Source organism: Manacus vitellinus, unplaced genomic scaffold (genome assembly GCF_001715985.3).
Source record: "Manacus vitellinus isolate BGI_N305 unplaced genomic scaffold, ASM171598v3 scaffold_2_pilon, whole genome shotgun sequence".
NCBI classification, from domain to species: Eukaryota; Metazoa; Chordata; class Aves; order Passeriformes; family Pipridae; genus Manacus; species Manacus vitellinus.
The window spans coordinates 11,385,552-11,399,286 of NW_021940208.1; the positions used below are offsets into that span (position 1 = coordinate 11,385,552).

Genomic DNA, 13,735 nt, shown 5'->3' on the forward strand with positions numbered 1-13,735 from the left:
AAACTGACATCTTGCACTAATCAGTTGCTGTTGTGAGATCCTTGATGGATCCTGAAGGAAAATACAGCAACAAGTCATAAGTAATAGAAAATAGAAGATCACATCAAATATAGCTCCATTTACCTGTGTTATCATTCTGTGTTCATAAAGGTGAGATTCAGCCTGGCATAAATGAAAAATTGGACAAGTCTGATTGTGAAATCTCTTCAAATATTGCCAAATTTGAACTAGGCTCCAAAAATGCCGGATATGTTCAATACTGCATTAAAATCCTGGGTTTATTATTATGCCCTGTTACCCACTGAATAGAGCACACATTTATATAGCACGTTGAGATATATGGCTGCTTAGGAACCAGAAAACCTAATTTTTGCAGTTAGTCCAACAGGATATTTTATTTTACATGATTTGTAGTGAGATTCAGCAATGAGTTCTTGCTGCTTTTGGAGGTCACAGTAACATTTCTTCTGGGATAGGTGATTCAGCCTAGGGCTGGGTCTTCATATGGATGAAAGCTGTGAAATGCTCAGTCAAATGTACAATATTTCTGCCACTGCTGGGACATGTTGAATGGGGTGAAAAATTAGAAGCTGCCGAAACAGCTGCCACCTGCTTTGTGCTGGAAGATTTTGATGTAGTAAAATCTTCCTCTGCGTAGGGTGGCCAGAGTCTGTGATCTCAATAGGATGTCGAGTAATCCATCAGAGATGTCAAATGGATTGAGATAAATATAAAGAAGGAGTAACTTTTTAAGTTACAAGGAAACACACCATATTTCTATTCAATAAGGAATTGCATTTGAAAAAGATTAGTTTTCTTAGCCTCATTTTGGGTGGAAAGAGTCACTTTGTGGCACTCAGAATCATAAATTTAAAATGCCTTACAAATATGGTTAAGATATTATGTAAAGGAAAATTTAAATCTACTGGCCAAGATCAGTAATGGTGAATAATGTTTTCAGTCCTGTTAAGCCGCCGATTTGAAAAACAATTAGATCATTTGTGCAGCATTTGGCTCTTTCTTGTGGATGGAGTGACATAAGGAGTTTGAACAGCATGTGCCTGGCTAACATAGCATAATGTCATTTCAAGAAGCTTGCACTAACGCAGTCTAGGTAGGAGAAGAGAGGGACAGCATGAGACCTGATAGATCTTCACTGCAGTGGCCCTCACCTCAAACTGCTACGCCCTCATCCAACATGGATGGAACCTCTGCCTGGCACTGAACCACATGCTGTGCTTTGCCATGAAACTCCTACATGTCTGTGCCAATATTGCCATTTTCTTTCAGCTGGGGGCCCCTAAACTTAGGAGTTAATGGAGAAGCAGGTGAAACAGCATCCCAACACTGCTGCAACGAAACTGCGAGTCAAGGTCTGCTTCACCTAAGGTGTAAAAAGCAAAAGGCTTTATGCCAACCATGCCAGAGATGAATGTTACCCCATCTGAAAGCATTAAGTATTTATAATATATATATTATAAAATATATATTATATTGTAAAAATATAGAATTATATTTATATATTTATATATTTAAACATTATCATTTTACACATTCCAAATATTACTGTGTTTTCCACAATATCAAATGTATAAAAACCGCAAAGGTCTCAGTGTTCCTAATGTTTCTGAGAGGTGAGAGAGAGTTTTGAGGCAGTTGGCAGTGGGCCAAGCTTATCTTGAAAGCAATTCCTGCAGTGTGGAGACTGCATTACACTGGTGCTCAGACACTTTTGAAAAATCCCACTCAAACGAGGAATTTGCTGAGGATGGAGAGAGGCACTCCCACAGGTTGCCCAGCATTGTTGTAGATGCCTCATCCCTGGAAGTGTTCAGGTCCAGGCTGGATGGGGCTTTGATCAAAGTGGTCTAGTGGAAGGTTTCCCTGCCCAAGGCATGGGGATCAAAACCAGATGATCTTTAAGGTCCCTTCCAACCCAAACCATTCTATGATTCTATGATTTTAAGCCTTTAAAACATGTATTCTGAGTTGCAGGTGTTGGACTGCAGCAGCCTATTCACATAATCCTGCTTTTGCTGGAACTAGCAAGAAAAATTTTGCTTTGATAAAAAAATATTGTACTGCTTGATGAGAACAAGATTAGGTAGCTGTTAGCAAAAATTAAAATAGCTCAGAGTTGGGAGAAACTAGCATTTCTGCTGCTGCTAAAGACCATCTACTGAACCAATATGAACAGTTACTCTAGGGACAATTTTATGTGGTTTTTATTTACAGCAAAGCTATGTATAAAACAGAGAAACAAGCTGAGTTGCATTCCCAGGTCAGCTGCTGTTGTTTTTGCACAAACAGAATACATATTTAATTGCTTGCACCAGGAAGTGTTTGCGTACTGTAATTGGAATATCTTGCTGCAAAACAGCTTTCAATATATATAAATATTTTAAACTACAGTCATCAGACCTCTAGCTGGTGTAAATTGTCAGAACCTCTTTGAATTCAAAGTAGCTATGGCAATTTTTAGCAGCAGTGGGTCTCCCATTAATTGGAACTCCTGCTGATCCTCAAGGTGTCAGTTTGGCTCATATTTGTTTACAAAGCTCAGCTTGAATAACTAAACTGTATACTTAGGATATACATAGAAGCTGTAAATACTCACTGCCCCTGGAAATTAAGCATCTTATTAGGATGGCTAAATGAAGAGTACTCTACTTACTTTAATAAGCCACAATTAAAAAATCCCACAATTAAAAAATCAAATATAAAAAATATTTGAGCATTGCCTTAAATTTCCCATTTCTAAATAAATAATACATAAAAATTCTTGTAAAAATACTTTATTCTTATTGTTTGCAGAATATTTTGATATGTTGCTCTGTAAGAGATGTTTTAAATGCAGTTGTCCAGGGGATCTTTAAAAAATGTTTTTAAATGGTATCAGCTTCTAATGTAGCACACAACCTGCCCAGGCTTTTTTTCAGTACTTTGGCTTTCTACAGGCTAGTCAGTTCCTCAGGGGTATGTGAATTTTGCAAGATGAAATTCAAGAGGCATCCAATGTCCTGGTGGTCCTCAGCTGGGCCTGAACATTCTGCTGAGATGGCTGATCACACCCTTTCTTTGATAAGCCTTAGCAGGAAGGTCTGAGAGACTCATTGCTAAATAGCTAGTATTGGGAAGACTCACAGCTTGAATACTAGTAGTTCTTTCTTTATTTGTTTATAAATGCTGGACAAGCTGTGAAAGCTAGTTCCGAGGACTCTATCAGCTACATGTGAAAATTTTTAGATATGTGCTATGCTTCAGTATTTGAATATAGTATTTTCATACAAGCAGCTTTACAGCATGCAAACCTTTATAGATCCCAGTACAAATATTATCCCTGTAAGTTCTGGAATGTGTTTAAAAAAACCATGATTTCAAAGTTGGCCCATTGTCATGAAAGTTTAAGTTATTTTTAAGAGCATTTCATGTGAAAATGCTCTTGCTTTAGCTGTCTTTTTAAATATTTAGATTATCGATCCTTCAAGCCTTCTGAGTATACAGTGATGTAAGCTTTGGCTAAATCTCCTATTTAACAGAGTGCTTGTTTCAGTCCTGATTTATTAAACATATTCAGCCAGTGCCACGCAGCTTTACACTTAATTTCTCTTGATGAATTGTCAAACACCCTTAAACTACACTACATTTGTATCGTGTTACAATCTGCCATCAGCGCTTTTCAAAACAAGGATAAAATAAACAGCTCAAAAATTGGGCAGCATTTAATTTTTTGCTTGGTAAGGTTGCATTTTAATTTTTACCATTAAAAGTCATTTGAATGGATGATATATACAAGCTGTAAAAATACACTCGCTTGTGTTTCACTAAGTGCATTTGAGACAGATCCTCGGCTGCATCCAGGAAGCTCTGGTTGGGGGTCGAGGGGAGGCCCCTGGCAGCTGTGGCCTCCTCTTCCCAAGCCACCTGGGCTGCATACAGATTAGATCATAAGAGAATAACTGCAATTCACATCACTGAAATAAGGGCTCTGAACTTGGCTTCGCTGAGCTCTCTGCCTTGTTCTGAGGGAGGATGCCCTCCGGCCTGCACCAGGAATGCCCAGGGGCTGGTCTGCATGATGGCTGCATCAACAGGTAGCTGCGGGGAGAGACATACAAAGTGCAAGGAAGAAAATTAGCTTTGAGTTGCTTGACACTCATCATCAATTGCCAACACTAGCTGCCATCATTGGCTGTCGTATTATGGTGTTGGGAAAGCTTGTTTCTTCAGTGAACTTCCCCTGCCAATGCACCACCACATCTGTGGCTTTACTTGCCATTGTGCTGTAGTTTATTGATCTCCGCTTCTTTCCAGGCACTAATTATATAGAAGTATATATACAATAAACTTATATGGCAATTTAGTCATGTACTTTACCATAAAAGAAGGGAAATCTCTGTATTTTGCCAGTTGGTCCATATCTCACATATGTATGGACCACCTAAGGACCTTTGACATTTAACGTTCAGGTAGTCTTTGTCTGAAGTTTGTTGCACATTCAGAGAACCTGAGGTTTAGCAGAGATAGTATCCCTCCACACCATGTGACTTTTAAGTGACTGAGCAATTTCTGAGGCTTTGAAATCCCTTGTGGAAGGGAATTCGTGAAAAACCTTATAGAGGATTGGGGTTTCTTCTCTGCTTCTGCCTCAACAGCTGCAGCGGTGGCACCAGTGGTTCTAGGATGATGAGCTGTGCAATATGGCTGCAGCTTAAACAAAGCTGTCTCTGTGTATGTAGAGTCTCATTAGTGAGTCATGTTATTTTTGCACATCTTGCTCATTCATTATTGCAAGTGAACAAGATTCCCTACACTTAAGCAGTGAAACAACAGTGCCGCCATCTGTAAAGGTAACAGCAGAATTGTGCTAAGAATCTGCCCAGGATACAGGAAAGTATTTTTGCTATCTGACATTGCCAGTTACTCAGAATTTATGAGACTAATTTAGGAAAGGGATTCAAGAAAATGTAAAAGGTATTTAAATAGCTAAGACATTTAAGTTTTCCTGACAAAACTCTACCAGCTACCTAAAATATTGTTAATAAGTGCTTACAGCAGAGATTCTGCCTTTGTTGTAATGAGTACTTAGGGACCTGTCTGTGTCTTTATGCCATTTAGCATTCAAAAGCAGATATTCTGAGACCTTACTTCATGGAGGAGGTCTCTTTCACTATGTGTGCTCAGGCCAAGTCTGAGTCCTTGGAATTGCATTTGGAGATGGTGCTGAACGGTGCAGATGGGAGATGCTTTTCAACTATCCTGTGAACCACTGTGCATCCAGAGATTTTGGGAACTGAATAACTTAAACAAAAAGCAGCTGTGGCTGAAACACTGGATACATATTCAAGTCTAATCAGGCTGGAGAGTGCCTTTTATGTCTGTTGTGTGTATTCAAGCTCTGGGCATTAGGCTGTTGAAAACAGGCTTAGCTTACTGTGCAGAATGCATTTCATGTTTTAATTTCTGGTTTCTAAGGAATGCGGAGTTGCTGTGCTGAAATAGGTGTTGAAAGTGTTGCATTAGGCAAAATCTGATCCCCTTTTCATGGTATTCCACTATGGTGTCTCAGATTTCCAACAGTGCTCGTGATGTTGGCTGCAGTGGTCCCTGGTCTGGATTTCTGTCTCATTCCCTCATGGTGCAGGGACCTTTGTGTGTCTCTATCAGCCTTGGAAATGCCCCCCCTGTGGTTGAGCATGTACATGAGCTGAGTATCACAGTGTTGTGTACCATAGCATTCAGATCGTTTTTTGCATGCCTGCCTCTCTGCTTCTTATGGACTGAAGTCCAGCAGATGGGTCAACTGTTAACCATTGCTATGACCCAAACTCACTGGAAGTCAAAGCAGACCTCTCTGCCAGCTTCCCTGGGCTTTGGGCAAGCACCCTGCTGCAATTCTTTTGGGTAACAAGTGAGGTATCCCTGTTTGGAATCATTGATGTTACTTTGCAATGGACTGGATAGTCACACTGTCATCTCTCTGTGCAGTTTTATCTTTTGATAACTGCGGAAGACGTATCTGCAATTGGCACAGGTAGGCTCTTTAAAGAAAAAAAAAAGGAAGTGATACTACTTAGTGTTTTAAACTGCTTAGTACTATTTATTTATGGGGAGATGGACAGTAATTTTAAATAGTAATGATTTCATTATCATCATTTTTTTCATACTGTAATTCTAAAGCAACCTAAAAATAACTGTGATCCATCCATTAAAATCACTGTCCATGCACCCAGTACTTGTGAAGTGAGGTACCATGTGACAGAAGGGCTGCGGTTTTGTCTGAACTGGCTTGACTTACATCCAAGGACTACGTTTTCTTCTGAGCAATGGAAAAGGCAGGACTGTGCAGTGACACCGAGGATTAAAGAGTCAAATATTAAAGCACTTGGCTGTTTTTTACTATTAAACCTTTACTCTTGCAAGACTTCAGTTTCTTTATTGAGGAACATGTTCTTCAGTAGGAGTTTTGACTAAGTGTGGTATTGAGGATACATTCTAATTTTTAAAATGAAAAAAAGTTTCTGCCATGGATACTCAAGTTTCAAAATGCCTTCTCTGTGGCAGAATGATGCACTTTCTAGGATGAGTAAGGGTGATCTAGCATGGCTCTGAGGTCTTGGTATATAATTTTCAATGCAGTCATCACTGCATGTTTTAGGCTCTCAGTTATAACATTTTTCATGGCTAGGCTTCGCGAACGAAGATTTGGGAAAGGCTCTATCCACATTTGTTACAAGTTATACATATCTGTGGGAGATACAGCAGTGTTGAGCAAAGGTTCTCTGTGTTTTGCTGACCAGGAGGAAATTATTTATTTCCACATGTGGAGGTGAACCTGGATAACAAATCGACAGACAAAGCAGTGTGAAACTAACCTGGTTTTACATGGCCTACTAGACATGATGAGGACAATAATGTGTTTTATTTATAAACAATACAGTTTAATTTCAGAGCAATGATTGCAGCTTAAATCCACATTTACTCCTTCATCCTTTTTATTTCCATTTCTCTATTGTGCTGTGAAACTGTCTATGGATATGGCTAATAACCCAGCTAAATAACCCTCTCATGAATGGGTTTCATTTACTTATTTATTACTCTAGGATTACTATCAACCAGCTGCAGCTTCTCTAAATGACTGTGGGAAAATTTTCCTTGATAATCTTTAACGCTTTGAAAGATAAAATTGAACATTTGGCAAGTGAGAAAGCTCTTTCCCTTCAACATTAAAATTAAACAAGAAAACTTATATTAGTTGTCAAAAAAACCCACCTAGTTGGGTTTAATTCATCTTAGAATATCCAGATGAAAGGTCTAAATAGACATTGGAAAGCCTGAAAAAAAAGTTGTAAACTCTCAGGTACCATCTTCACCCAAGATAAGGTAAAGATTGAAAAGAAAGAACTTTCTAAGAATTTTAACATAAGGACTTTGTCTAGTTTGGTGAGCTTTAATGTTCACACTTGAGAGACGACAGCTTAGAGGAAATAGTATGAGGATACTTTTACAGATAGGCAGATTGATAGGGCTTCCCATCTACTTTAAAATCTGACTGAGATCAAGTGGTTTCTTGAATTGAGTTAGTGATATTCCTTGAGATACATTTCATTTTTCATGGGAGTGATCACTCCTGCCTGCATCTGTGGCACTGTCAAAGCAGCTGTTTATGTTATTGCCACCCAGTGTGACAATTTGACATAGCATCACTAAATTAGACCTTGGTTTGGATCCTGTTGAAGGGAGGAGTTTTGACATTGACTTTGTAGACAGCAGGCTCCAGATACATATCTAAGCCATTTTCAGAATAAGTAATGTTGCTCAGCATCAAAGAAATAGTGTTTCTAGGATCGTCTTTCATCTATGGCTCAGTCCCAATGTCCTTACAAAGGTAAAATTTATGTTTAGCTTATTGAAATTCTGTCTCTTAAGTGGCAAGGCTGACCACACAGTTACCTTTCTGAATAGGGCAAACAGACAAAAAGCGCAGGCTTTGTAATTAAAAGCTGACTATGAAAAATCTGTAGTAAATATGACTGGTTCAAAAGCAATTGCTTCCAAGAACAAAAGGGACAAATGAACAATTTCATTCCAGTTTTGCAATTGCTTCTCTCTCTCTGGAGTGTGAACCATAATTAGAGCATTTATACAAAAATCATATTTGTCAGCCTGGCTGCTAAATTCCCCTTAAAGATTTATCCACAAAGAGCAGTCTGTTATCACTCCCACTATAGCCTACAGTTCTCATTTTCACTTTCAGGGACAGACAAGCAATTACTTTATCTATACTGGAAATCTCATATAAATCTAACTACACTAAAGTTAGGTGAAGTCAGATCTACACACTAGCAGTTTCCAAACTTCATGACCAGCCAGCAAAGATCTATCTTGCTTCCAGCAGGAGCTATATGAAAAACTGTTACCAGAAGACATTTGTCCCACAGATGAGCCAATGTAGTAAGGAACACTTCATAAGCTGTGAAGTACCTGTCTTCCAGGAAGACATCTTACCTAATAAGTGAGAGAAAAATTTCCATTCTAAGTCCAGGAGGGACACCCAGGGACCAGAGTCCAGCTATCTCTAGAGAGGGTGAATCACGAGCCCCAGTGTCTTCTGGTGCCATATGATCTGATGAAGCCCTGTCACCAGATGATCTCTCTTCCCAACCCTTCTCCAAGTGCTTTGAAGGTGTTGCATCCTCTCATTATTGTTGAGGTGACGATGCCATTGACATAGTTCTTGTCAAATCCCACTCAGTACTGATAGACAGATCTTGACAGCATTAAACAAATTTAGAGAGAGAAACTTCATCTTTCTCAACCACATATCATCCCCAAAGAGCAGTAGTTAAGATGCTGACACCTCACAGATACTTTGGAGATGCATGGTGCTACTGCTTTATGTGCCTCTGCAGATCCACAAGCGAGTCTGGGCAGACACCCATCAGAAAGAGTGTACACGTCTGATAGGCTTGGATGCACTAGGGACCTCTGTACATAAAAAATAGGAAGATAAAAGTTTATTATTATGAATTATGAATAAATATTGATGTAGTTGTGTACCATTAGAATACGTGACTGTTGAGGGTCTTAATAATACAGATAGGAAGTTGTACACTTAAACAAGGACAAAGTTTCATCTAGAGGTAATGAAGGCTGCATAAATACCTTGGCAGATTAGTTGTCAACTGATTTTAAAATGTTACATAGTGACTACAGTTCCTATCATAAATCCAGATGCCTTACATTTGAGTTTGTATGGTGATCTACACTGTCTACCCTCTGCCATCCAGTCATATTGCTCTCTAGACACCTAAAGGAAAACCTCTGAGCATGCACAGAACCAACTGCATCCTAGGACCAGCTGTCTCCTATTTCTTAGCTGAGTTTCAGACCACTCCTAGCAGCCTTGATTTCACAGAGAAGCAGTGATTCTGTTCTTTAGCATTCATGTTGGCAACACCTCTCTGCTCAGGTATTTCTCTCATCTGAAAAAAGAGCATTTAAACATGATACAAAGGACACCAGGCTCACGGAAGCCCTTCCAGTCTGTTGTGCCCATGCCACTATATTGCTAGCAAAGCAGAATTTGTCTGTCATCCAGTGGTAGCATAACATGTATAAACTCTCCATGGAAAAGTCCTCAGGATGTCCAACAACCTTCTTGTATCTCAGCATCCAGCTAATTTGCTGTCTTTGTTCTTCCTAGAGCTTGAGCTTCTGTTTGGCTGCAGTGTTCACAGATTTCCCGAGCGAGGATGCCCTCCACTGCCATCTTGCTCCTCTATACTGCAGGTGCCCTTTGGGCTGGGAGACAGTGTGCTTTCCCAGAATAACAGGGCAGTCCCCAGAGTCACAACACTAAGCTAGACCCCAAGTCTTGCATTTCAGCCAAGCCTCTACTGTGCAAAGGGAGCAGGACTCTAGAGCCTGGATCCCAAATGTACAGATGTGCCTACAGCAGGGGATAGAGCTTCAGATAGACAGGACTCTTGGCACCTTTGTCCAGTGCTTTCTGTTGACTGGCTCTAGACAGCATCTTAGTCAGCATGTGAGCCGTTAGTGCTGCTCTTCAGCTCTTCCTCATACTGCCTGTTTCTGGAGCCCTGTCCCATAGCTTGTGTGGGATCAGTCTGAAGTGCTACATGTCAAAACTGTATGTGGCACCGTGACTGGTAGCGTCTAGCATAGGCAGTCTGGATCTTGCCTCTTTAGTACATGGGCATACATTTTCCCATCTGCTTGAAAAAGCAGCCTAGGCCCACACTGAACATACTTTAAATATAGATTCAAATAAATCTGTGTAAATCGGTTATAATTGCAGGCAGAATTTTATCATCATTTTGCAGAAATAGTTTGGGTTGGTTGATAGAATTTTCATGTTAAAATCCAAGCTGTTCTGAAAATCATTTCTACACTGGAAACACATTTTTCACATTTGAAAGTAACCACAATTATTTGTGCTGCCAAGGGCTTTGAAATATGGAAATGAGAGGTTTATTTAGTGTGTGGATCAAGCTTATAAACAGCTTAAGTCCTCATTCCTTCTAACATCTTAACAGCTGTGCAGTTTCTTACAAAATATGTTTTATCGTTTCAAGAAATGCTGTTAACCTCGCAGTTTTAAAACTGAATGAACAAGGCCTCTTGGACAAATTGAAAAACAAATGGTGGTACGACAAAGGAGAATGTGGCAGCGGGGGAGGTGACTCCAAGGTTAGCCTCAATGTCACCAAAAGCGGGTAAACAGTATGTAAAGTAATTGGTGCATCTGCTGGGGTTTTACCTGCAACAAAACAGCTTCACCAGTAGCACAGCACTGCTGGTACCTGCAGCTGAAATCGATGTGTATGCAATTACTGTCAAAGCAAAAATATTTGCATTTGTTTAAGCACCCCAAGGGGAACTCATTAACTGTCTCTGGGGTGAGATCTATCACCAGTTTTTGGAAACCTGCATCTTCTGAAATCGTGGTGACCCTTTTCCAAGCTTGCACTTGTGAACAAGCAGTGTGATACCTTCAGGAGCCTGCTCACCAGCTCAGACTTTTTTCTTACTATATGGTACTACCCAAAATATTTTTCAGTGACAGTAGAGGAAAAAGGCAAAAATCAGTGTGAATACATCCAAGGAATAATTTGATGTACAGTGCAGGCTCAGGGATCCTTTATTGACTCAAACAATACTGGTACAAATTACGATTTTCATGAGTACCCAAAATGGGAAGACAAATTTCAGATAAAATATCTCCATGCTGAGATTTCCTGATATCTTTCCAGCAAACTGAAATCCACAGTGGTTCCCTAGGCATAATTTATCAGAATTTATCAGACAGGAATTTTAGGCTGCATGTTAGGCTGAGGTGTTGACAGCTTCTTATTCTTTCTGCATTCCCATATCTTCCATATGGCCAGTACCAGTACTTCCTTTCCTCCTCACAGCCTTGTTTGAGAAACTGTCTGGTGCTGAAAAGAAGCAAAAATGTGGGAGATGGTGAAGTGGGGAAGAATGAAGATATTAAAATTACCCCTTCCATGCCAGGCAGCATGTAAGAATATTTATTTATGTGCTTGTGCGTGAAAAATACATGAGAGAATGCTGCACAGAAAACTGTGCAGGCACAGAGCTAGTCAGATATAGATGACTACATTTGACTGATTTTTCATACACAGTTTATGTAGCTTTCTTTACAGTTGCCTACATATATTTTTTTCTTACTATTTCTCTCCTTCTCTAGTCCTCCTGCTCTTTCATGCTGTGTCCTGGCCTCAGGGACCATCCCTTGGGCTGTTCTGCACTCACCCAGAACTGGTCTCCTAATCCTCTTCACTTTGCCTTCAATCCCGCTGCTCTACCTATTTTTCCCCACACCGCTCTGCTCGCCAGCAGTCACAGTTTCAAAAATGGTCTCTATTTTCTCTTCCAAAGCTCTTAGATCTGATAGCACTTACCTGCAAGTGGATCAGACACCAACTTCTACTAAGAAAGTTGATAAGTGAACCTATAGATCTACCACATTGTTACTATCAAATTCTCTACCTAAGCCTGAACTTTTGTATTATTTGTATTATTGGGGAGGGGTATTTATTTAATTTTTCTAAAATGTCAGAGGCAGGGAATCAAATCATTAAAATATCTCCATTTTCTTAGAATATGATTCGCACAAACCTGCTGTGGTTCCAAGGTGAGATAAAAGCTAAGTAGGAAAATAAGGATGTTTTTAACTTACTTTCCCTGCCACAGGTGCTTTGAGTCATGAAGCAGGAAAAGGGGAGTAGCTCATGGTAGAGGGAGAGGGACAGACAGGGCTTCACCAGGGGAAATGTCTAGAAGTGCTGAAGGAGCAGATTTGGTGTGATGGCAAGTGACAGGAAAAGGAGTGGGGGGGAAGAGTAGAAAGGAAAAGCAAGGAGTGCAGTCCACAGAGAAACAGGGGGCACCCATGAATGCAGGAGGGAGGAAGGAACACATTGCCAGTGGAAATAAACGATATGTGACACAGGCAGTTCAGGATACAATAGAAAATGTAGTGGGCAAGACAGCATTAGCAAAGGATGGAGAACACGATGGAGCTCAACCTGTAGTTCTAGGACTGTATACAGCCTGCCGTGAGCATTCATCTGACCTCAGGCCCACTTCTTGCCGCACGTTTTCCAAGGCATAGCTGTGTGAGTAGGCAGTACTAGCGCTCCTGGGAAGATTCAGGTTTGTCATGCACCTGCACTGCCCAAATTCGGTAGAACCAGGCACATCATGCAGATGAGCAGGCGTTATCACGCTTCTCAAATTCTGCATTGCAGCAGCATCTGCTCTTAGGCTATAAACTCTAGCCAGTCTGATTCCCCAAAGTATTAGTTAGCCATTTATCATCTATAAAATCAATTTCCTTGTTCAGGAACAGTTTTGGTCAATAGAATTCAATAAGACCCTTTCTACTGAATTAATGGAGCTCTAAGTATTTTATTTTTTTCTGCTAGCAAATGATCATTAGTGGAATAACCAGGACACTGTGCACTGTAGTTGTAAACCTGACAGCTACCAACAAGTCCTAAATTAAGTTCTTAAGCATCTGTAGCTAATACTTCTTTTCATTGTATGAATTTAAAAAGAACAAATCCTGAGCTTTGTTAGCAGCTCCAATTCAAATTACAGGGCTTCCTACTATCGTGAATTAGAATAAGAACATCCTTTTCTCTTGAAATACAGCACTGGAGGCTTGACTGATAACTGTGTTGTTAGTATTTGTGATTCACTAGTCAGAATATGAGTCTAGACCCAGAATAACCAGAGGACTACAGAAATGAGGGAGTTTATTGAGAGGTCAGCAGTTCTCCAAAGGTTTGTATTGCTCTGTAAAACAAGATTGCTCCTACCTCCATTCTGTGCTCTTAAAAGGTCATCTCTAGCCTCCTCGTTTATTTTTCCCTTTAAGGGACAATCTTCCAAAATTCAGAAAGACTGTTCAGAGAGCTGCCGGGTGTGAACCACCTGTGGTCTAGTGACCTCATTAATCAGTTCATGGCTGAAGATAAAACTGAGATCTCCAAGTCATTTGAGTGCTTTTGAAAGTATTACTCAGATCCTAACTGTATGCCATCATCATTTCATGTAGTGCATGGGAAGGTACTGAAAAACAGTTTTCACCACTCTGCTCCGTTTTTTTTATAAAAGTGTGAGTGGAAGGAAGCTATGCTATGAAGATCTTCTCCAGACTCTGCTGGCAGCCCTCAGGAGAACA

At 40.1% G+C, this 13,735-nt stretch overlaps 1 protein-coding gene across 7 annotated transcripts in view; it reads left to right on the forward strand.

Annotated features, from left to right (window-relative positions):
* Positions 1-13,735, forward strand: part of GRIA4 (glutamate ionotropic receptor AMPA type subunit 4) — a 218,112-nt gene that overhangs the window by 190,171 nt on the left and 14,206 nt on the right. For 3 of the 7 annotated variants that reach the window (XR_001920491.3, XM_008922755.4, XM_018071172.3), the window contains exon 14: positions 10,599-10,713. The exons of the other annotated variants lie outside the window; for them this stretch is intronic. Coding sequence is in view for 2 of the 3 variants with exons in the window: in XM_008922755.4 (XP_008921003.1) it covers positions 10,599-10,713 (115 nt within the window). In the remaining variant the exon portion in view is untranslated. The remainder of the gene's footprint in view (positions 1-10,598; positions 10,714-13,735) is intronic. 7 annotated transcript variants of the gene reach the window in all.